This window comes from Populus alba, chromosome 5 (genome assembly GCF_005239225.2).
Source record: "Populus alba chromosome 5, ASM523922v2, whole genome shotgun sequence".
Taxonomy (NCBI): domain Eukaryota; kingdom Viridiplantae; phylum Streptophyta; class Magnoliopsida; order Malpighiales; family Salicaceae; genus Populus; species Populus alba.
Window position 1 is genome coordinate 18,080,856 of NC_133288.1, and position 21,283 is coordinate 18,102,138.

Consider the following 21,283-nt stretch of genomic DNA (forward strand, 5'->3'; position numbering starts at 1 on the left):
AAGTGATGCGGGTCTCTTCTTTAATCAGATGACCCGGAACCATGATGCGGACAGCACTGCAATTTTCTGTTGCTTCTGGTGATAACTTTCGGTTTCTGATGGTTCCTTTTTCATCGTTCTACTCGTAGTAGTTTTTTTTTTTTTTTATAATTTTTTTCCCTCTTATAACGGAGCTGTTTCGTAATTCTTATTGATGTAGTTTCTTAAGATTTAAGTATACCTTATTATTTTCTATATAATAATTATTATTGTAATGTATTGAGATTTCGAGCATAGAAATTCAGTTTTCAATTTTACAAAAGATGATTTTATCTTGCAAGATGCATTTACCAAAAGTCCAATAATAGGATTCTCGATTTTTGGTATTTTCCTCGAGGAATTGCAAACAAGACCTTTTATAATCATCGAGGACGATTTCTATGAAGGAGTAAATTCATATGCTTTCATTAATTTTAACTCTAGTATACTAGCATTGATAAAGAATTAGAGCTTGCTTTTCAAGAAATTATATATATATATATATATATATATATATATATATTTTTAGTATTTATTTTTAATATTTTTTAAGAATATTTTTGAAATACAAATAAATGGAATTTTAGTAATTTTTTTTTCATGATACAAATGGTTTTTTAAAAATTTTGAATTTTTTTAAAATAGTTTTAATGTTAAATGTTAAAAATAAATTTAAAAAAATAAAAAAAATTTTAGTATATTATTAAATAAAAGCTATGATTGATTAATGATGGATGCTTTACGGCTTATGGGCTCAAATCTGTTATTAACTGGAAGCCGATGCTCATTATTCTTATAGCAAAAAATGTACTATTATCTAATTTAATCACTATTTTTTAAATAATTTTTTATATTAAAATAATATTAATGAATTTTTTTTTTAAAAATTATTTTTATATCAAAATGATTTGAAAAACACAAAAAATATATTAATTTAAAATTAATAAAAAAAAAATTAAAATTTTTTAAAACTCTTTTAAAACATAAAAACAAACAGGTTATTTTGAAAGTTTCAAAGTAATATTGATTATCTTAGAGTAATATTGACTATCTTTTAATAGATTGTCTTTTTTGAGTAAAACTGGCTTGGTTTGGAGGTGTGATTTTTATTTTATTTTTTTTATTATTTTTTTTTAATACAAAACTCTTTAAATACAAACTACATCTTTAAAAGTTTTTAAAAACATGATTTTTATGTGGATTCCACCAAAAAAAAACTAAAACTAACTTATATCCAAACACACAAAACTAGAATATAATAATTTGTACATGATATTAAATTAAGTTTGCTCATATTTCAGTCAGCAAGAGACTATTAACAATATAAAATCTGTATTGGCAAGATAAATATCCAAATTAAAGGGGAAATTTCTAATCTACTAAAATTGAGTAAATGACTTGATTGGTTTAGTCTAGAGATATGCATATTAGACATGTATTGAAAACATAATATTATTAAATAGTTGCTCTCCAACAAAGTTATTTTCATTTACTATATGAGATCGATTTATTTGCTAAAAGTTTAGTGAGAAAGCATGGATATCTAGTTTATCAAGGGCAATAAGCTTGAAAGAAAAAATTAAATCATGTAATACTCTTAGAAGACAAGAAAATAAGCTTGAAAGAAAAAACTAAGTCATGTGATACTCTTAGAAGACAAGAAAATAAGCTTGAAAGAAAAAACTAAGTCATGTGATACTCTACAAAAAAAAAAAAAATTTCTATTTATTTTTATGAAATTAGATGGTAGTTGCAAATGATTCCAACATCTTTGTTTTTCAAGAGTATGTTTATTTTTCTTTTAGAATTTTAAAAGACATGAATTTCCAATTCCAAGAAATAAATTAATTTTTGTATTTTGAATTCTTTTAGGATATTGACTTGAATCTTAAATGAAATTCAAATCATAGAAAATAGCTATAAGTAAATTAAAGAGGAAACTATTTGATTTGTAAATCAATTCATCTTAAAATCAATACCGGAATTAATATTTCAAAAATACCCAATCACCACCCATTTCTTCGAATGATTTGCCAATCTTTTTGCTGTGTATAGGTGCTTTTGCTATATATTTAATTGGAGCCATGGCATGCCGATATCTTTGAGTTTCCTTACATGAACTCCTTACATGCTCTTCAAGGTATTAATTACATGGAATTTACCACGGCTATATGCATTTCAATGTTCCACGTTTCTTCAAATGATATTTTTCTGGAATAGTTGGTCTGGATAAAACTATATAGAAGGTTCGATTTTATGATAAAATTAGCTTGTGGTTTAATGATACTTGCGCATATATAGAATTTGCTAGCAAGACCTTTTATAATCACCTTGGACAACCTCTCTAAACGAGTCAAATCAACAAGTAAATTTGGATGTTTTCATTAATTTAAAGTATGGTACACTGGCATTGATAAAGTACCTTGAAGATGTCTATAAATTTACAGAGAGCAAGGATATAGTCACCATTATCTTTCAAGAATGAGTAGAGGCTTGATCCCTTTCCCTCTTGGAGATCTGAAATTAAAGACATAATATTGCCCAACTTTTAACATTTCAGTTAGGAAGAGAACATTAACAATATAACATCCGAATTAACAAGACCAAGATCCAAATTAAAGGTAGAAAAAAGCCTCAAATGTTTTTCCGAAGATTCATGTTAATAAAGCTTCAACTTGTTCGTTCATGGATCATGTTTTAGGTTCTCTATTACTGAACAATTGATGGTTACGAGGTTTGTTTTTTCCATTAAATTCTAGAGAAAAAAAAATACATGTTTTGCTAGACAAATTATTATTTTATTACTAATTAGTAGCATGTTTTTTGAATAACAAGTAAAGGAAGTTGATATGCTTGATTTTTCTATGATTTCTTCATCTACTTACTTTTAATTTTATGCTAATTTATTTATGTAGGAAGAAATAAATTCATGGAAACATGTATTTTGGAGTGAAATCTTAGTATTAAATCTTTGAATTATAGCTAAATATTAGCTCTAAACCATCAGAGCCTTTTCTTTTTTATTATAGAAATAAATTATATCTTTTCTTTCATTTATATTTCAGGATTTAGAAGTCTATACACCGATCTAAACCATTAGAGCCTATATTTTTTGATCCTAAAATTGAGAGAACTTTGTGTTAGATCAATAAAAAGAAGAAGCAAAAAGTCACCAGTTTTGAGGGACTACTCTATGCTTGTGGTTAATAGGGCTACATCCAGCATAAGGAGGCTGACTATACAAGCTAATAATTTTGAGATTAAGCCGATGATAATTCAAATAATACAACAAATTGTTTGATTTAATTAGGGGCTGCCGTAGGAGGATCTTAATGTTCATATCATATTTTTTCTAGAGACTTGCAACTTCTTCAAGCATAATGATCCTAATGATGCTATTCATTTGAGACTTTTCCTTCTTTTTTTTTTTTTCCACTAAAAAAAAGCAAAGTTTGGCTAAATTCTTTATCACCAAGTGCCATTACTATTTAGGATGAGTTAACACAAGATGTTTCAGGAAATTATTCCCTTCATCTAAGACAACAAAGCTGTGGAATGATATTACTATGTTTACTCAATTTGAGAATGAATACTTGCATGAAGCATTTGAGAGATACAAATATTTATTACAAAAGTGTCCTTATCATGAACTTATGACATGACTTAAAATCTAAACATTTTATAATGGTGTGGGAGCTATAAATAGATCCATGTTTGATGTAGCAATTAGAAGAGCTTTAATGAGTAAAACTCATAAAGTAGCTTATGAAATATTATAAGAATTGACATCCAATAACTATCAATGACATATGGAGAGAGTTATGCAAAGAAAGGCAAATGGAGTTTTTGAACTTACTTATATTACCACTTTAGTAGCTAAATGACAAATTTATCTAAACAACTAGGTAAGATGGATTTTAATTATATTCAAACTAATATTATATATAACCATTACGTAGAAAATCACTCAAGTATCAATTCCAAGTTGAAAAACCTTTTGCTCAACCAAAGTAATATTTGTTAATTCAAATATTCAACAATCAGTCTTCAATGAAAGTAGTTGAGAATTGATAATCTAAACTTAGGCTATGGTTTTGATATGCATGACAATCAATATAACACAACAAATAAAAATATCAAAACAAATTCAAAAACAAGTATCAATTCCAAACTAATCTTAACACGTAGCAAGATTTATTATTTGTAATTGTATAATTTTGCTTGATTCTCTTATTTATTTTTCCTCTATTGCTTATTGTCCACTTAATTATTCTTAGTCCATGATCACCTTAGTCCATTGTTCTATCTTTTTATTTTACTCTCTAAATTATTATTATTTTTATTATTTTATCATTATAAAAATAAAATAAAATAGAAAAATTATAGGTTAAAAATAAGTTATGAAAATTAAAGACACATCCAAAACGTCCAAGTCTAAGATTCTCAATGACTAACTCGTATTTTACTAAACCTCATATCATTAGAAAATCCGATATTTATATTGTGAGCAGCAGCAAGAAAATTAGTACACTCAACAAGTCTTTTTTGGCAGCACACTTCAACAAGTGAAAACCTACCAACTTCGAAATAAGTCTAATTATCATATTATGCTCCTATTGCAAGAGTACTTGTAATTTGCTGGGAAAATCGCAGAAAAGTATAAGGAAGAAAAGTCAACCATACTAGATTTGAAAGTTCAAGAATCTGGTATGGAAAATGTGCCTTCTACTTATTGAATGAACCTGTTATTTTAGCAACTTAAATGGATTATTATAATTAGTACTTTACATATCTGGAAATTACATAAGACGGTAGCGTTTTGAACACAGCCCAAACATTGTGGACAAAAAATTGATAATTTTTAAATTATTTTTTTAATATTTTTTTGGATTGTTTTAATGTGATAATATTAAAAATAAAAAAGTATTATTTTAATAGATTTATAAATAAAAAATTTTAATTTAATATTAATCAATCGTTATCTTTACATTAAAAACGACTTGTGTTATCCATCAAGCTGCTTTCAACCTTCTCTGCTCCTCTACATGATTTGACAGCTTTAAGAAGTTGCAAGGAAATTTCCTTGGAGGACGTAGCAAGGAATTTTACAAATATTAAATGTTTAGTGGAGCTCGTGAACGTTTCCATAAAAAAAAATGAGAGACATTCAAAGCTTTCAAGTCTCAGATTCTCTATTTTGTGAGTAGCAGCAAGAAAATTAGGACACCCCAACAAGCTCTTTTTTGGCAGCACATTTTAACAAGTTCAAATATGCACTGGTGCACGAATATTTTTGTTTTTGAAATTAGTTTAAAAAATAATTAATAAATACACTTGATGTCAAATTAAAAATTAAATCTACTCGTATTTAGGGTTAAGGTTTTATTAAAAGAATTTTGTCAACACAAGTATTTTAATATAAAACTTTAATTTGTCTAAAATTAATTATAAATAAATAAAAAATTAATTTCAAATAATTATCGATTTAAAAATTATAAAACCAAAAAATTCTTATACCCACATTGAAGATTACAAAACTTTCTACTGATTTATATAGTAATGCATTGAGAAATTTAAATTAGGCTAATAGAATATTAATTTTTTTTTAAAATAAATTTTAAGCTTAAATCACATGTATGGACTAAAGTTTGATTTGGATTTGGATTAATTGAAATTTATTTTTTGTTGATCCATGAACAATACCTATCTAGATTCATTGAAGATGATTGATCAGCCATGCCCAAATTCTTTTTGGGTTTTTAATTTTTTTAGAATGTGAGGTATTATTGATTTAAGACATCACAATTAATATTTAAATAAAAAAGTTTGTATTTAATTGTTGAAACGTTAGAATTAATTTTGAAAAAAATGTTTTATGCCGCCAAGTAGGAGTCGCTGAGAAAAATGGTGAGAAAAATCTCCAATTCCTAAATTGGTGTCTCCGGTCTTTGTTTTTATATATATATATATGGTGGTAGGTTACATGAACCTTGACCAGTTGCCATATAGTGGCAAGAGAAGATAATTGCGTCTTTATTTTATTTTTTTTTAATATTTTTTTTATATTAAAATATTAATATAATAACTTCATGGCACATACCTGTTTATTTTTGTGTTTTAAAAGTATTTTAAAAAAAATAATTTTTTTTTATTCTTTTACTAACTTCAAATTAATTATATATTTTTAATATTTTTAAAATTAAATATGATAATGTCAAAACTAATTTTTAAAAAATAAAAAATATTATTAACTTATATTTTAATATAAAAATATTATTTAAAAAATAATTGTAATTTGTAATTACACAACTACACGCAAGCTTGATATCTTGAATATAAAGATAAAAAATCTACGACGTCCTCCTTGACTTTTCTCTGCGCATTTAGGTCGTCATGGCCTATATAATGTCCCTTCTTTGCCACGAAAATTCAGACTAATCAACAACTGATATTCTTCACTGAAAATTAATGGCAACTTCAGGCGTTAGAGAAGACAAATACCGTACTTTCTTGTATGGAGAAGGAGAGAAGAACACGAAGTGGAGGTATGGTTCACCTCCAAACTATGATGATGTCAACAAACTCTTTGAAGAAGGCCGGACTAAGGTATTAAAACTGTTTGTGTGACTGTTCATAGCAATCATATATATATATATATATATATATATATATATATATATATATATCCGCTGTTAATTTCTATTCTGTTAACTTGCTGATGTAAGGTATGGCCATCTGGATCACTCGAAGAAAAAGTGCAGAACCTCGTAAAGACATGGGAGATGGAGATGTTCCATAAGACATGCTTTGATGATTATAAATCAGTTGATCCCAAGAATTATACTTTTAGCCTAAATGGTAATAACACTCAAGTCTTCTTTCCTTGCTGCAAAATCGCAATTAATTATAAACTCATGCAATTAATTGTATGAGTTCAGGAAGGAAACCTATAACTTTGGAAGAAAAGCGCAAACTTGGCGGAGGCTACAACTCCTTTTTGCAGACTACCTTACCGGAGAAGTTCCGGGCTTATAACCCTGCTGAAGAAACCGTGGATTCAGCTCAAGTGGCTTTTACAACAGCATTCCCTCGTGGGTTTGCTTTGGAGGTTCTCCAAGTTTATTCAGGGCCACCGGTGATTGTGTACAAGTTCAGGCACTGGGGTTACATGGAAGGTCCGTTCAAGGGCCATGCTGCAACTGGGGAAATAGTAGAACTCTATGGAATGTCTATTTTTGAGGTACATCTGACTCTCATCTTGGCCGTATTCTTTATTCATTTTCTGGTTTTTCTACCTGAAACTAGTTTGTTTTTCCCGGCAAACCAGGTGGATGAACACATGAAGGTTGTGAAGGTAGAGTTCTTTATTGACCGCGGAGAACTGCTTGGAGGTCTTATGAAAGGTGCTACCTTGGACGGCTCAACAGCAGAGGCAGCTTCAACCTGCCCTTTCTTGGGGGGCACAGGGTAGCCACACGATTGCAGTGGTGATAAAAATGAATGACTACGATGGTTTCCCGGATGCGGCATTCTAGTTTCCTCTATAATATAAGCACAAACCTTTTGAGACATCACTCCCTTTTTCTCTCTGTAATAAATTCTCAGCAGTGGTAATGTGTGATAGCCTGTTCCATCCAAATGCATTATGAAAAATAAAATTTTACGTCTCAGAAAAGCAAACAGTCTTACGACTGAATAAACAAGGAAAGAGTATTCAATCAGCCAATCCAAAACACAAGATCATGCCTGTGAAACAATAGACATATATCCACTCTTCAATCTGATACCAGGAACAAGAACATCAGTGATATTACATGCTTAAGCATTCAAAGGGAACTCCTCATTAAACTTGGCTTTTCTCTCAAGAACAGGAAGATGCTTTCAATTAGTTTTGCAATTCTCTTCCCAAGGATAATAGAACGAAATTCAGAAGGATGAGCTAATCAGTAGTTCATGGCATTAAAGTGTGCACATCACAGACTAGGTGCATGAGTTCCGTGGCTTGTGTTTGGGAGTGTGGTAGCGGTTGCTTTTCAAATAGCTTTTCGTGCCGAAAAACATGCCAATAATGTTTTTTTCATTTTTTAAAAATCATTTTTAATATCAGCACATCAAAACGATATAGAAAGTACAAACCAAACTTAATTTTAGTAAAAAAAAAAAAAAATTTAAATTTTTGCAAAAAACTGTTTGGACCTCAGTGCCAAACAGCTTAATGTGCCAATAATGAAACAACTTTTGTTTGGGATTCCCCTAAGCTGTTACACACTGCCAGGTTTACAGAGATTTCCATGTGCCCATCACTTTCATTCCGTGTCACGCTAATTAGTATATGACTTAGATGAGTCCTCGCGCTATGTGAAAATTTTATTTAACTTAAAAAATCTCTTAAGTGATTTGATATTATTATTAAATTTAGTTTATTAAATCAAACTTATAAACTCTCAACTTACTTTCTTACCTAGCATAGATTTCAAAGGCAACCAAACGATCAGTAAAATTTAGATTAAAAAAATCTCATTGAGACAAGAACATTAAATTAAACCGGATTAACTCACCAAACTCGTAATTAAGATCATGAATTCTATTAGGTTCAATAATAATTTTTTTCAAAATATGATCACCAATTCAAAATCAATTTAATATTAAAGGATGAAATTAAAAAAAAAAAACGCTAAGCTAAACACTTGGGCCTTAGGCAAGCCCGCATGCTTGGGCTATTCTTAATTTTTTTTTCTTTCTTAAGCAGCAGATCCTATCATTCATTTTTTTAAATAAGAAACAAATGATGCGTAGTATACTAGGCACCACCCCAAAATTCAATCACTACTATGGTTGTTGAAAAAATAAAGGGATATGGATTTTTGGGTTGAAAATTCATTTAAAATCAATTTTAACAAAAACAAAAACAATAAAAACTCCCTGAACGGTTATCTAATAATCACAAAGCTCCCCAAAATAACCGTGAAAAGCTATCTAAAGTAAGATAAATGTTCAAAACAAACACAATCGAATCCATTCATCAAATAGAATTTATTTACACCAAGAATAACAAGTTTCTTCATAGAAAAATGGATTGCTAATCCAACTTACAAGTTGAAAGGAGTGTGCATTCCACATGAATGCCATCTTCTGCTTTTTTTATCGTGAGCACTCATTGTTGTTTTTTGTGAGTTTCTCTCTTCTCTTTCCAACCTATAGACTGAAAAATAAATAAAATAAACTTTTGGATCAAAATAAAATTTATAGTGAATTTGAGATTGACTATAGCTTTTCTCTATGTTTTATATTTTAGTCTTTTGTCTTTTAATTTGGTGGATTTACATTAATTTCACATCTAATATCATTTAATTAGACCATATAAAAATTCAATTAAAAGAAATAAAGTTTTAAAAATAAGAAAAAATACAGGTGCTTCACTATTCATATTCATATGAATATGTGAAGCATCATAAAAAACCCCAAATGTTTTATGTATATAGGTAATATTTATATTGCAATAGCTTTACTTGTGACTTGCTAGGAAAATCATGAAAAGATTTGGCCGATCCTAATTTTAAGTACATGGGAAGATAAGTAAACTGGAATAAATTTGAAAGTTTCAAAATCTAGTGTGAAAAATATATGCTCTGTAATTTTGGGTGATTGGAATAGAGTAGACTTATTGAAATTTTGGGTGATTGGAATAGAGTAGACTTATTGAATGAAGCTATCATTTTAGCTACAAGGATGTTTTATTATAACTAGCACATTACATGCTTAGGAGTTACATAATGCAAACACAAACATATCTGACAAACTATTTGCATTGGATGACTATAAGGACTTTAGTGAGAAGGAGTTCAATGGAGAAGCATGTACTTTAGGATAACCTAGGCATTCCTTAAACGGTTTCTTTTGAGTCTTATTGGGATTGTTATCTCTTCTAGGAAAGCGGTCTTGCTTGTACAAGCGACCTTGTTTGGAGGACCTTTATGGTTATTTGTCCTTGGTAAAATAAAGAGAACCATAACATAGTGTACTTGCCTTCTTTACCCGAATATAGCTCTCCATGGTTTGCTTCACCTTCAATAATATTCTATCTGGTAGATAGTACAACTCCCTCTTCAATGTTTTTTCCCTTACCCCACTGATAAGGGTTTCTGAAGCTAATGGTTCGATTAAGTCTTCAACTTTAAGCATTTCCTCGTTGAATCTTTTAGTTGAACTTTTTTTGGCAGGAATACTTGTACTACAATATACCACTAGCTTGACACAAAGGTTATTAAAGCAAGTGACTAAACTTGGTTTTAGTTTGTTGTACCATGCTTTTACCGAACCTTTAAAGGTTGTAGGGAGGATCTGCACATTGCATAGTTGTCCTGAAAGACTAGCTCTAAATTGCTGCATATATTTTGTACATATTTTTTAGAATCTGTAAGCTTATCATAATTATCTAGGGTCATTTTGGTGGCAATGTAATCTCTGAGTATGGAGGTGTTCAGTACATGTGTGGATAAATGAGAATCTTTGATCTAATAAGGAGTGTCGTCATAAATGAACTCCTTTAGTAACTGTTTGCCACTTTTACACCTATTAGGCTATAAAGAGCTTGATGTCTCTACTCTCTAGAGTAGGACGGCGTGATAGATGGACAACCTTTTTCTTACATTGTCCAAATGAACGCTTAGAAAAACTACTTCATCCTCAAGTGTCATTAGGGTGTGTATGCCTTTTTGAATAGCTCGATGACCCCCGAGGTTGGAGACCCTGTACTAGATCATTTTGTTCGCATTCTTCTAGATAATGTAATCATATACATATACTAGATGGGGTTGCTATCATGGAGGTGGATAGAGAGATGCAACAACTTTCTAAGGAGGAGCTGAAATTTATAAAGGTGGATTTTCTCTCGGTTATTGATTTCTTAACACTACCTAGGTAAGGAGTTGTCAATGTTCTATAAGTTGCTGAAGGATTGGCCGTACAAGGGCTGGAGTATTTGTTATGGCACAAAGATCAGTAACTCATTCTATTCTAAGAGTATCTTGATTATCTAGCACTGATAACGATAATGAGGAAAAAAAATCAAATAATAAAGCTACATATCACTTTTTTTTACAAGTTGTTCCCACATATGACACCATTAATGATGTCTCAAAATCCAAGATATGTAAATAAGAGGTTATTTAGTGTTTGTGATAATGATTAATTAATATGTTCAAGTGCTTGAATTTCTTCCTTTTATTCTAAGGAATACTAGATTTATAATAGAAGCTTCAGTACTTGCAAAAATAGTTCTAATCGGGGGGGGGTTAAAGATTCTCCAATGATAAAGTCAGTATATTTATGAGAAATGTAATAAATGACTTAAAAGAGCCTTAAATTTAAGAAACAAAGATGTTTGTTCTTGAGTTTTAAGTTGGTTAATGCTTTAAAATCTATATATCTTTATTTTAAGAGACAAAAAGTTCTGACCTTTTACCTGGATGGTTGATGTATTTATATCCTCAGAACCTTGTCATTTTCAGAGAAGGAAAAGACTGGAAAGTCTTCTGTTTTGACAATATTAATGGGAAACAAATATCTCTTACATATAATTAATGAGATAATAAGTGTGATAGATTCCTTAAGAGGCCTTGTATACACCTAGGAGTATAAGCATGCCAATTTATCATGTCTTCAATACTATTATTATAGAGGATCGTTCACGATTAGGCATATAGTCTTAGAATTTAGTAATGTTCAAGTTTTTTGGGCCTGATATATTTGCTAGACCCACGTTACCTTGAATTTAGTTAATTGCTAAGCCCAAGTACTTTGGGCTTGACATGCTCGCAAGACCAATGTTACCTTGAGCTTGGCTGACTACCAAGCCCAAGTTCTTTGGGTTTGATATGTTCACCAGATCCATTTTATTTAAGATGATTTTTATTTATAAAAATCTTAATTAAAGAGTTAACTCATTAGTTTTTAATATAAAGGAAATCCAACCCTAGATTTTAAAAAGTTCCTCAGCTTGAAATTTTTTAAATTGTGTAACGACATGATTAAACTAAGAGAATGTTTGGCACATAGTTCATCATTGTTTCATTAAATTTTAATTTTTTTAAATTAGTTTTTTTTATATTTTTAAATTGTTTTGATACGTTAATGTTAAAAATAAATATTAAAAAATTAAAAAAATACCATTTCAATACATTTCTGAAAAAAAATAGAAGCAATTTCTATTATTATCCCTAACACCTTCTAAAATTCATATTTTGAACAGTTTATTTGCTTATTTTGTTTAGAAAGATGGTTTGGAGAAACCCGGCTCGGCAACCCGGATGTGGCATTAAAATTTTTCGTTTGGAAAAAAGCCTAGAGTTGAAATCAAGAATCTGAATGATAATTTTTGCCGTTTTGATGAGTAAATCTTAAATCTTCTTCCCTCTGTCGAAAAATTTTTACAGAAAGCCCAGGTAGTTAAGAGGGCTGGAATATTCTTCTTAAAATTATAATAGTATTATAAAAAGAAAACTAAAATATATTATGAAAAACCCATAAAAGTGTATCAATGGTATAATGCACCGTATATTTACAAAAGTTTTTTTCTCTCTCTCCAAGAGCATCTCTTTCTCTTCTCTCCAAGAGCATCTCCAACTATTTAGAAGAGTCGATAATGTTACAATGTTTTTATATGTTTTTAATTAGGGATATACAATGTTTTTTATCCTTATTTTAGATTGTCCATTTTTTTAATTTTTCTTATGAATTTTTATTTTTATTAAATAAAGAACATAGAACCAAAAATGCTATATATTTTTTTTGTAGAAAAAAAACAATAAACAATAAAAAATAATAAAAAAATTATACTAGCAAATTAATTATTTTGATGGAATTTAAATTATAACTTTTCTTTTAAAAAAAACATTTATTATCATATAATTAAATAAAAAAATTAAAAAATTAACTCCGTACAAGATCAAATATTTTAATTTGCATCTATATCTCAATTTGACATTTTAGTCTTTAATTAGCATGAATAATTTTTTATAATATTTATTAGAACATATAATTTTTAATTTATTTTTATTAAATATACGTTTTAAATTTTTAGTTCACAATCAATTTTTTTTATGCTAAAGAAAATATTTTCCAATGTCTAAACTTTTTTTTTTTTTTTTTTTTTTTTGCGTTAAAGTTTTTTTTTAATACACCCTGCAGGAAAGCACGGCTGATCTGGCTAGTCAAAATCTAAATGCAAGCTTAGAAATTGACTCTCTTTGAAATTTTAGCGTATTTAATTTTATACTTTGAATAGCTACTGTTACTATATAGATCCTCAAGGCGGATACCAGCACTTAAAATTTATAATATGACAACTTTTGTGATTGCATTCAGAGTGATTCCTCTTATTGTTTCTTATAGGCATTTTTTTTTCCGGCTATGATAGGACGGCCGACGGCGTGCTTCGGAGTTGGAAGAGGGTTTCCCTGTGGCTGTCTGTTACTAGAGCTAGCAGTAGAGACAAGCCATGCTTTGGAATTGCCGCTAAACAGGCACTCCTCCGGTGTTTCTAATCCTGCGACCTGCGTACCGACTTTGGTCAATCAATTCTTTCTTTGGAACCCTTTATTATTATTGTTATTATTATTCTTTTCAGCTTCTAATAAAGTGAGTAACCAGCTCATGGACTTCCAGTACAATTATCCAACACCTATTACCACCTCTTATTAGTCTTTCTACTCACAGCAGGACATTGCTAACTTCTGCAGATGATAGGCACTTGTTGTTAATTCACCTAAAATGTATGAAAGTAGGGAAAGTTCATCACAAGAAAACCATGGTGTCCTCTAATTGGAAGCAAGGAAATAGTGTACCATGTTCACAGTTGTTATGTCTATTTGTTAAGAAAATCCATTTATTTATGTACTGTTTGAGCAATTAAAAAGGGAAGCTTACTAGTTAAACAGTTTATTTACATGCATTTAAATCAAGGGTTAACATTGATGAAATAGCCAGGACAGGACAAGGACTTGGAAAAACAGACATCAATCATATTTATGGATATCTCCTGGAGCCTGCCATATTTATGCTTTGGAAATGTTTTTCTAGGCTGAGCTTAACCATTTTAGCTTCCTTGCTCTCCTCCGTCCTCCGAAACACTTTTTGAAACCGAAATCTACATCAACTAACCCGAGTATGATTAATTCTATAGGCTCGCCTACTCATACCTCTGTGTCGCACGCAGATCGTAACTATGCATCTGATATAGACCATCAACCTGTGAGGTTTGTTCATACAATTTCTGAGGCAGGCAGGCTTCTACCTTCAGCAAGCCAATGGAACTCAATGGAACTTGACTTTCATCTTGCTCCGCAATCAAACACTACCCACGATTCACTTCCCTCTCGATACTCTAAATCCTTCGACTACGAACTTGTTATAACAGATAAGAAATACTTCAAGCGCTTTGTTTATGTCTCCATCTTCATAGTTTTTGTTGTCCTAGCAATTGTTCTACTAGTGCAGTTTCTCCCTCATAAGCACAAGCACCATGGAAAATCAAAGAATATCACGCTCGCATTAAACCAAGCTTTGATGTTCTTCGATGCTCAAAAGTGTAATATTTTGTTTCTTTTTTATCAGACTAAGCTATTTTCTGCAAGTGATTATGTGATATTATTACTTGTATAATTCAGTGAAGAGATTATTTTTTCAGCTGGGAATTATCCAAGCAATAGTCCTGTCAAATTTCGAGGAAGTTCAGGGTTGCAAGATGGGAATACGAGTAATCCGCCTGCAGACCTCAAGGGCGGCTTTTATGATTCCGGAAAAAATATAAAGTTCAGTTTCCCCACAGCCTATACCATTACCCTCTTGAGCTGGACTGTCATTGAATATCATGATAAATACGACAGCATAGGTGAGCTTGATCATGTCAAGGACATTATCAGATGGGGCAGTGATTACTTGCTAAAAATCTTTGATCCTCCAAATTCAACTACAGCTCCCATAGTAATATATTCTCAGGCAGGCATTCTATAAAACTTTGCAACATGATCCATGTTCCCAGTATTGAATGAAAAACCAAGTAAATGATCTCTCTCTTTTTTTTTCCTAATTTTAGGTTGGAAGAAATCATACAAACGGTTATAATGATGTAACCTGCTGGCAAAGACCAGAAGACATGAACTATATGAGACCTGTTTCAGCTTGCAATGAAACAGCTTCTGATTTAGCAGGAGAAATTATGGCAGCATTATCGGCAGCATCGATAGTTTTCAAAGAAGACACTGGTTACTCAATAAAACTAATCCAGTCAGCAGAGAAGTTATTTGAGGTTGCGACGAAGAATGACACGGGTCACCATCAAGGTACTTACACCGCGGTTGAAGATTGTGGAGGAGAGGCAAGAATGTATTATGATTCATCTGGTTACCAAGATGAATTGATATGGGGAGCAACTTGGTTGTTCTTTGCTACTGGAAATACTTCTTATCTTGGATATGCTACTAGTAGTTTTAGTGCAGCAGAGGGAGAAGAAACAGCGTCAGAGCAAGGAGTTTTCTATTGGAACAACAAGCTTACTGCTAATGCGGTAATTTTGATCAGACTTTCCATGAGGTGTGCTACTTGTGTACTTGACTTTTTGTTGCTATAATGACTTTCAAGTAATGTTGGCAGGTCTTGCTGACAAGACTTCGATACTTTCATGACCTTGGCTATCCCTACGAAGTTGGTTTAGGATCTTCTTCGAATAAGATTGATCTGCTCATTTGTTCCTATCTTTCTCACGAAATCTACAGCAGGACACCAGGTGAAGTCATGATCAAACACAGTTTCTAAAATATATGTGCTTTTCGGTGGATAGATGTGCAAATGCATAGCAACCTAGCCATCTCATAGTTCATGATATCCCAAACCTTTTTCTTGATATAGGTGGGTTGATACTCCTAAGGCCAGATCATGGTGAGCCACTCCAGTTTGCTGCGACAGCATCTTTCCTCGGAAAATTATACAGTGACTACCTTGAACTTCTACGTAGATCAGGTGTAAGTTGCAGCAGTGAGTTTTACTCTGTGGAAATGTTGCGAGAATTCTCCATCTCTCAGGCAAGCATTTATAGTGGCAGTGTTGAATTTTGTAAAATCAGGCCTTACAAATTGTCTCACTGTTCCTTTTTTTCTCAGGTTAATTACATACTAGGAGATAATCCAATGAAGATGAGCTACATGGTTGGCTTTGGAAACAAATATCCAAACCATGTCCATCACAGGGCGGCATCAATCCCTTTGGATGATCAGCATTACTCTTGTCCGGAGGGAGATAGATGGTTATACTCTACGGATCCAAATCCAAATATTCTTTTTGGAGCCATGGTTGCAGGGCCAGACAAGTTTGACAATTTTTTGGATGACAGGGACAAGCCATGGTTCACCGAGCCAACCATAGCGAGTAATGCAGGTCTAGTTGCAGCACTTATAGCGCTTCATGATCCACCATGCAAGTCTTCTGATTCAAATGGCACTAATCGGGGAATTGACCTGACTGGCATCTTTAAAAACCTTCAATTAGTTCCACCAGCTACTTGAAAGCAATACAATTGGTCACTAACTTTCATTGAAGAATGAAGGCAACGATGAAGATAAAAGGAAAAGTCATGATAGCTGATAGTTACTTGAATAAGATGAGAGTTTGAAGAAATGCACTTGAGGATAAATCTCAGTTTTCTTCGCCTTCCGAACTTGTAACCGTACTTGTCCAAGTAATAAGAGGAAGGAAGGTGATGTAAATTTTTCTGTTCAACGTTCCAAATAACGTGTTGAATTGCATTTCGTACCATGGCTGGTGCATCAAGGAATTTTCTTCCAAAAAAATTTCTGTTGCTTATGGGTTTACAGCACTTCTGCCAATTGTCAGTTTGTTGCGTAGGATAGGAAGTTCCTTGCTTGTTCTATGGTAAGCTGGAATGACGCACCAAAGAAAAAATTCACTAGCTCTCATACAAAGATACCTTTGGTTGGAGGCATTTTTTCTTAGAATGTTTCTAGAAGCTCAGCCCGAGCTCTGAAACAAACCGCTGAAGCACTAATGAGAGTGGCAGAGGAGGAAGAGGCCAGAACAACTTTTGTCAAGATTGTTGTGGCTACAGCTTTTGGGATTAAGAACATTGCCTGATGTTCATTCAAAAGACTCGTTCCTACTATGACCAGGTAGGAGAAATCTAAACAAGAAGCCTTTGCGGCCATATGTGGACATTACAATAAGTTAATGTTACAGCATAGTTTCCATATAGCTTTTCCAGTTATTCACAAAATTCATAGTTACACGAAAGAAACTAAGTAGAGAACTTGAGGTTATGTATAAGACAAAACTCTGTACATTTGCTATGCATTCTTTGTGTGAGTTTTTTTTTTTTCCCCATCTTTGTGCTTCTTCATCCTAAGTAGACTTCAGCCTATCCAATCCATACAGTATCTGCAAAATCGGTAAAAAGGAAAAGAAAAGTTCCTAGTATCCAGATAAATAACAGAAACAGTGTGTAGAGAAGTCAGAAAACGTTCATTTGGAGGCCTACCAGAATAGAGTGGATCTCTTCTAGAAAAGGTACAAGTAATGAGATGAATGTTTGCATATGCTCTTTTAGGTTGTCGTAGGTTTCATCTTTTGGCATGAGCAGATCTATGAACGTTTTATTATCAGGCAGTAATTTAAGAGAAACCTGCAAAACACTATTTGTCAATTCAAGATTGGTTTTAAGCAGTTAATATCATACATACTTCCCCATATGTTATAGAAGCAATGTTTAAGTTCTGTGACATAATCAATGGAAGTAATAAGGCTTATACAATTACTTTATAAGCAGCTGTTGAAATCCAACCATGCCAAGGCTTTAAAGTGATGCTGTAAGATTCTTCCACGAGTTGCTCCATTTTCTGACCAGGATCCGCCACTAATCTTTGGAACAAAGCACCCGTAAAATCCAAGGATCTGGATAGGAAAACGAGTTTCATTTTTATCTAAATCAGTACTCAGCATCTGATGCAATCATAAGCTGGTGATGAGACTACCAGGTTTAAATAATGTATATAGCTCAAAACAAATGGTAAAGCATGGATGGAATCAAGCACGTCAGTCCAGTTTATGGTAGGGTAGGACCACGCTGTGTTAAGTAGTTTTCAGTTTTGGATGGTCTAAAGTTATGAAACGAGAAAGCATAGCAGCATGTGTCCGCCTTGTGCAGAAAGAGACAAATTGACATTGTAAGAAACCCGCAATTAAAAAGGTTGCATGATTTCGATTTGTCGGCCATTAAGTTAGCTAAAGACTGGGTATAATGCACAGAATCGCCAAGTCAAACTCGTTGATATCAATGTCACAGGCACAATGCACTAAGTTGCAAGCTGTAATTGTTCATTAAACAAGTACCATAACTATGTTGATGCCTGTGTGGCTCTGATAAATGTATAAAACAAACCGCGTGGATGGGGCTGCAGGGATTAGATTTGCATTACTTTATAACTGACAAGTGTTTGTACCTGGCAAGCCACACAAAGGCTTTACTGCAGCTGGCACCCTTTCTTGCTTTGCCTTCATCGGCCTCTTTCTTTAAAATCTCAACCAAATTGGAGTATATTGAAGGATCAGAATTACATAGCATCTCCAATCTCTACGAAAGAAACATGAGAGGAATATATGTGTCAGATAAATAGAAAGAATAGAAAGCCATTGCTCTACAAGCATTCAGCAAGAAAAATGACAAATGCTGGACATGGACAGGAGTAACCTGGGCCTGGTTAAAAAATGAAGCCCAGAAGAGCTAGCTTGTTGAAATGATAGAAAGAAAGTCAAGGCAAATGGAGGGTAATTATTGAAAACGAAGAAACACGCTTGAGCAGTCCTTCAATATTCTTTACTTACCTGAATATTCTGATTGATATCTTGTCTCAAAACCGCCATTGTTGGGCCTATCTTATCTTCATAAAAGACAAAAACAGAAGAACAGAGAGCAAGTCAAGCTGATTGTAGGTCTTGAATGAGCAAGTAACTAGAGATAAATTAAAAGGAGAGGAGAAAACAAACTAATTACCAAGAACCTGAATAACAAGGTTGCAGACGTTTAAAAAGGGCCTTGTGGGTATATGAACAGTAGCAGTCCTATCAAGATTGTCACCTGTGGGCTTGAGTTCGATCAGCATCGAAAGTTCTTCGATTGCAGACTTTATCTCTGATCCTTTCTCCATTTCTCTCGTCCTTTTCATCTTCAAGATGATTCTTGCCTCTTCTTTCACTGCTGGGGTCTAGGCAACAAAAGGGTTTCTCCAATATAACAGAGAAATGGAAGGTTTTGTTTTTGAGTTTGGTCTCAATGGCGGTTGCTTGTCAGTGATATTCTGAAAGACTAATGTATTGTAGCTTGCTTGAGACGTTGAGAGATATATAGCAGTGGTAACTTGTTCTGCCTGAACTCCAAGCTTTTTTTATGGTGCTTCAGATAATTTTTATACATAGATTCATATATTCTACTACAAGATGTTGATGGCGACATTGTATTTGACCTTGGTGTTATCTATCTGCTTATCCTATTTACTATTTTCAAATTAATATAATCTTTTGTTTATACATTCAATCCCAACCGTCTGTCCTACCATATCATTCGTCAGAGTTCTGAAATCAGTGTACTGATTTCCTTTTTTTTAACAAAGTATAGCGAGGTGGGTCCTTTGCATGATTGCATCGGAACAAAGGATAATTTTCCCTTCACCAGTCATGGAATATCATAATTTTGCCGTGTTGACATTTTTGTTTTTATATTTTAAAAATATTTTTTTAAAAATTTATTTATTTTTTAAATTAATATATTTTTTAGTGTTTTTAAATTATTTTGATATGTTAATGTCAAAAATAATTTTTTAAAAAATAAAAAAAATTATTTTGATTTATTTTCAAATAAAAAATATTTTAAAAAACAATTACAATTATATTTTCAAACAGGTCTAAGGACAACAAAAGCAAGACTAATTAGTTTTCATCTACAAAAGTTAAACAGATTTTCAACGAAGCCCTTGTCGTGTTTGCAAATTGCAATTTATGAATCCTAGTTTTTATGTTTTAAAAATAGTTTTAAAATTTTTATTATTTTATTATTTTTCTCTTTATTATAAATTAAATATTTTTGATATTTTTAATTTTTTTATGAGTTAATATTATAAATAATATTTAAAAATTAAAAAAATATTTTAATTCATTTCTAAGTAAAAAACACAAAAAGTAATTGATACCATATTTTCAAATATCCTATTAAATTGTTAAATTAAAAAAAAAATCAATTTTAATGAGTGATGTTTTGAGCATTGGGGGCACCATATCCACCAAACATTTACTTACATGTCAATAATCTTTCAAATATCCTATGTATAAATATTTTTATTATTTTTTTTGGGTTATGATTTTTTTTTTGTTTGTTTCTTTCTTCAAAGTAAACCTCAAAAAATAAATAATAAATTAACACATAATTAATTTTTTTTTTCCTATTTTGAATGCATTTAATAACCTAAAAACCATTTAAATACTAGTATGACCACCATCAACTAGCTCAAAATTATTGAGGGGGGAAAAAACATACACATTATAAAAGAAAAGAGTGGTGGAAATTAAAAAAAAAGTGACATTAATTTTTTTAAAAAATTGATGTCAATATTGCATCACCTCATTATCCACCTAGGTTCTCTCTAAAGTTCTTTGTTCTGAATACATTTTTCATCATTTATTTGGTTTTGTGATAATTAAAAAAAAAACTAAAAAAATGATATCACTATCTTTAAGCTAGGTTTAACAACATTCCCAAGATTTTTTAAGTTAACATATAATACACTAACTTTTTGATTGATTATTCCATAAATTTTATGTTTTTATTTTATTTTTTTCTCTATAATTTTAAGTGAAATCCATTTTTTTTGATACATATAAGTACAACCAGCCACATCATCTTTTAATAGTTTTAAACATAGTTATTAAACCTGGACTGGTCCGGCAGGTTAACCTAGTGACTAGAGCGATCCTTGGTTGGGTCAACCCCGAGTCGGGTTTGATAACTATGGTTTCAAGAGATGTATGCACTCAAATAAAAAAAAATATATTTCACACTAAAGTTACAATTTTCTTCTCCTCATTTGAATATTTTCATTCTAGAAAAGCATGCAGAAAATATTGATTATTGCCATCTCTTTCGTTGTCATTTCACCTTGCTATATAGGAGGAGTGTTAAAAAAACCCGACGAACTGATTAAACCAAAAA

At 31.5% G+C, this 21,283-nt stretch overlaps 3 protein-coding genes and 1 non-coding gene across 5 annotated transcripts; 2 read left to right on the plus strand and 2 right to left on the minus strand.

The window, feature by feature from the left end:
• Positions 1-3,563: 3,563 nt before the first annotated feature.
• On the minus strand, positions 3,564-3,670 carry LOC118029377 (small nucleolar RNA R71). Its single transcript, XR_004684161.1, has one exon. It is a non-coding gene; the product is annotated as a small nucleolar RNA R71 (small nucleolar RNA).
• Positions 3,671-6,438: 2,768 nt separating this feature from the next.
• On the plus strand, positions 6,439-7,739 carry LOC118029222 (pathogen-related protein). Its single transcript, XM_035033051.2, has 4 exons — positions 6,439-6,624; positions 6,744-6,876; positions 6,957-7,258; positions 7,346-7,739. Exons 1-4 carry the CDS (start codon positions 6,487-6,489, stop codon positions 7,487-7,489), a joined length of 717 nt encoding a protein of 238 aa, XP_034888942.1. The 5' UTR covers positions 6,439-6,486; the 3' UTR covers positions 7,490-7,739.
• A 6,445-nt stretch (positions 7,740-14,184) lies between these two features.
• Positions 14,185-16,577, plus strand: LOC118029187 (endoglucanase 25). The gene is made up of 6 exons (XM_073409414.1): positions 14,185-14,605; positions 14,705-15,000; positions 15,113-15,583; positions 15,670-15,802; positions 15,925-16,097; positions 16,176-16,577. Exons 1-6 carry the CDS (start codon positions 14,185-14,187, stop codon positions 16,575-16,577), a joined length of 1,896 nt encoding a protein of 631 aa, XP_073265515.1.
• A 633-nt stretch (positions 16,578-17,210) lies between these two features.
• Positions 17,211-19,491, minus strand: LOC118029223 (glycolipid transfer protein 3). Of its 2 annotated transcripts, none has more exons than XM_035033052.2 (6): positions 19,076-19,491; positions 18,907-18,962; positions 18,525-18,655; positions 17,841-17,976; positions 17,564-17,707; positions 17,211-17,463 (listed from the first exon to the last, which is right to left on the minus strand). In XM_035033052.2, the coding sequence occupies exons 1-6, from the start codon at positions 19,245-19,247 to the stop codon at positions 17,428-17,430; spliced, it is 675 nt and encodes a 224-aa protein (XP_034888943.1). In that variant the 5' UTR covers positions 19,248-19,491; the 3' UTR covers positions 17,211-17,427. The 2 variants fall into 2 exon arrangements, with proteins under 2 accessions (XP_034888943.1, XP_034888944.1); XM_035033053.2 differs by having other exon boundaries at positions 19,083-19,224.
• Between the last annotated feature and the right edge of the window lie 1,792 nt (positions 19,492-21,283).

Bases quoted from the DNA above. Each gene is read 5' to 3' on its own strand.
- LOC118029187 (XM_073409414.1), top strand. From the start codon at position 14,185: ATGATTAATTCTATAGGCTCGCCTACTCATACCTCTGTGTCGCACGCA. The intron at 14,606-14,704 runs GTAATATTTTGT...TTATTTTTTCAG, and splicing joins GTTCTTCGATGCTCAAAAGT to CTGGGAATTATCCAAGCAAT. The intron at 16,098-16,175 runs GCAAGCATTTAT...TTTTTTTCTCAG, and splicing joins GAGAATTCTCCATCTCTCAG to GTTAATTACATACTAGGAGA.
- LOC118029222 (XM_035033051.2), top strand. From the start codon at position 6,487: ATGGCAACTTCAGGCGTTAGAGAAGACAAATACCGTACTTTCTTGTAT. The intron at 6,625-6,743 runs GTATTAAAACTG...TGCTGATGTAAG, and splicing joins TTGAAGAAGGCCGGACTAAG to GTATGGCCATCTGGATCACT. The intron at 7,259-7,345 runs GTACATCTGACT...CCGGCAAACCAG, and splicing joins ATGGAATGTCTATTTTTGAG to GTGGATGAACACATGAAGGT.
- LOC118029223 (XM_035033052.2), bottom strand. From the start codon at position 19,247: ATGAAAAGGACGAGAGAAATGGAGAAAGGATCAGAGATAAAGTCTGCA. The intron at 18,963-19,075 runs GTAATTAGTTTG...TCTTTTATGAAG, and splicing joins CCTTGTTATTCAGGTTCTTG to ATAAGATAGGCCCAACAATG. The intron at 17,977-18,524 runs GTACAAACACTT...TTTCCTATCCAG, and splicing joins GCCTTTGTGTGGCTTGCCAG to ATCCTTGGATTTTACGGGTG.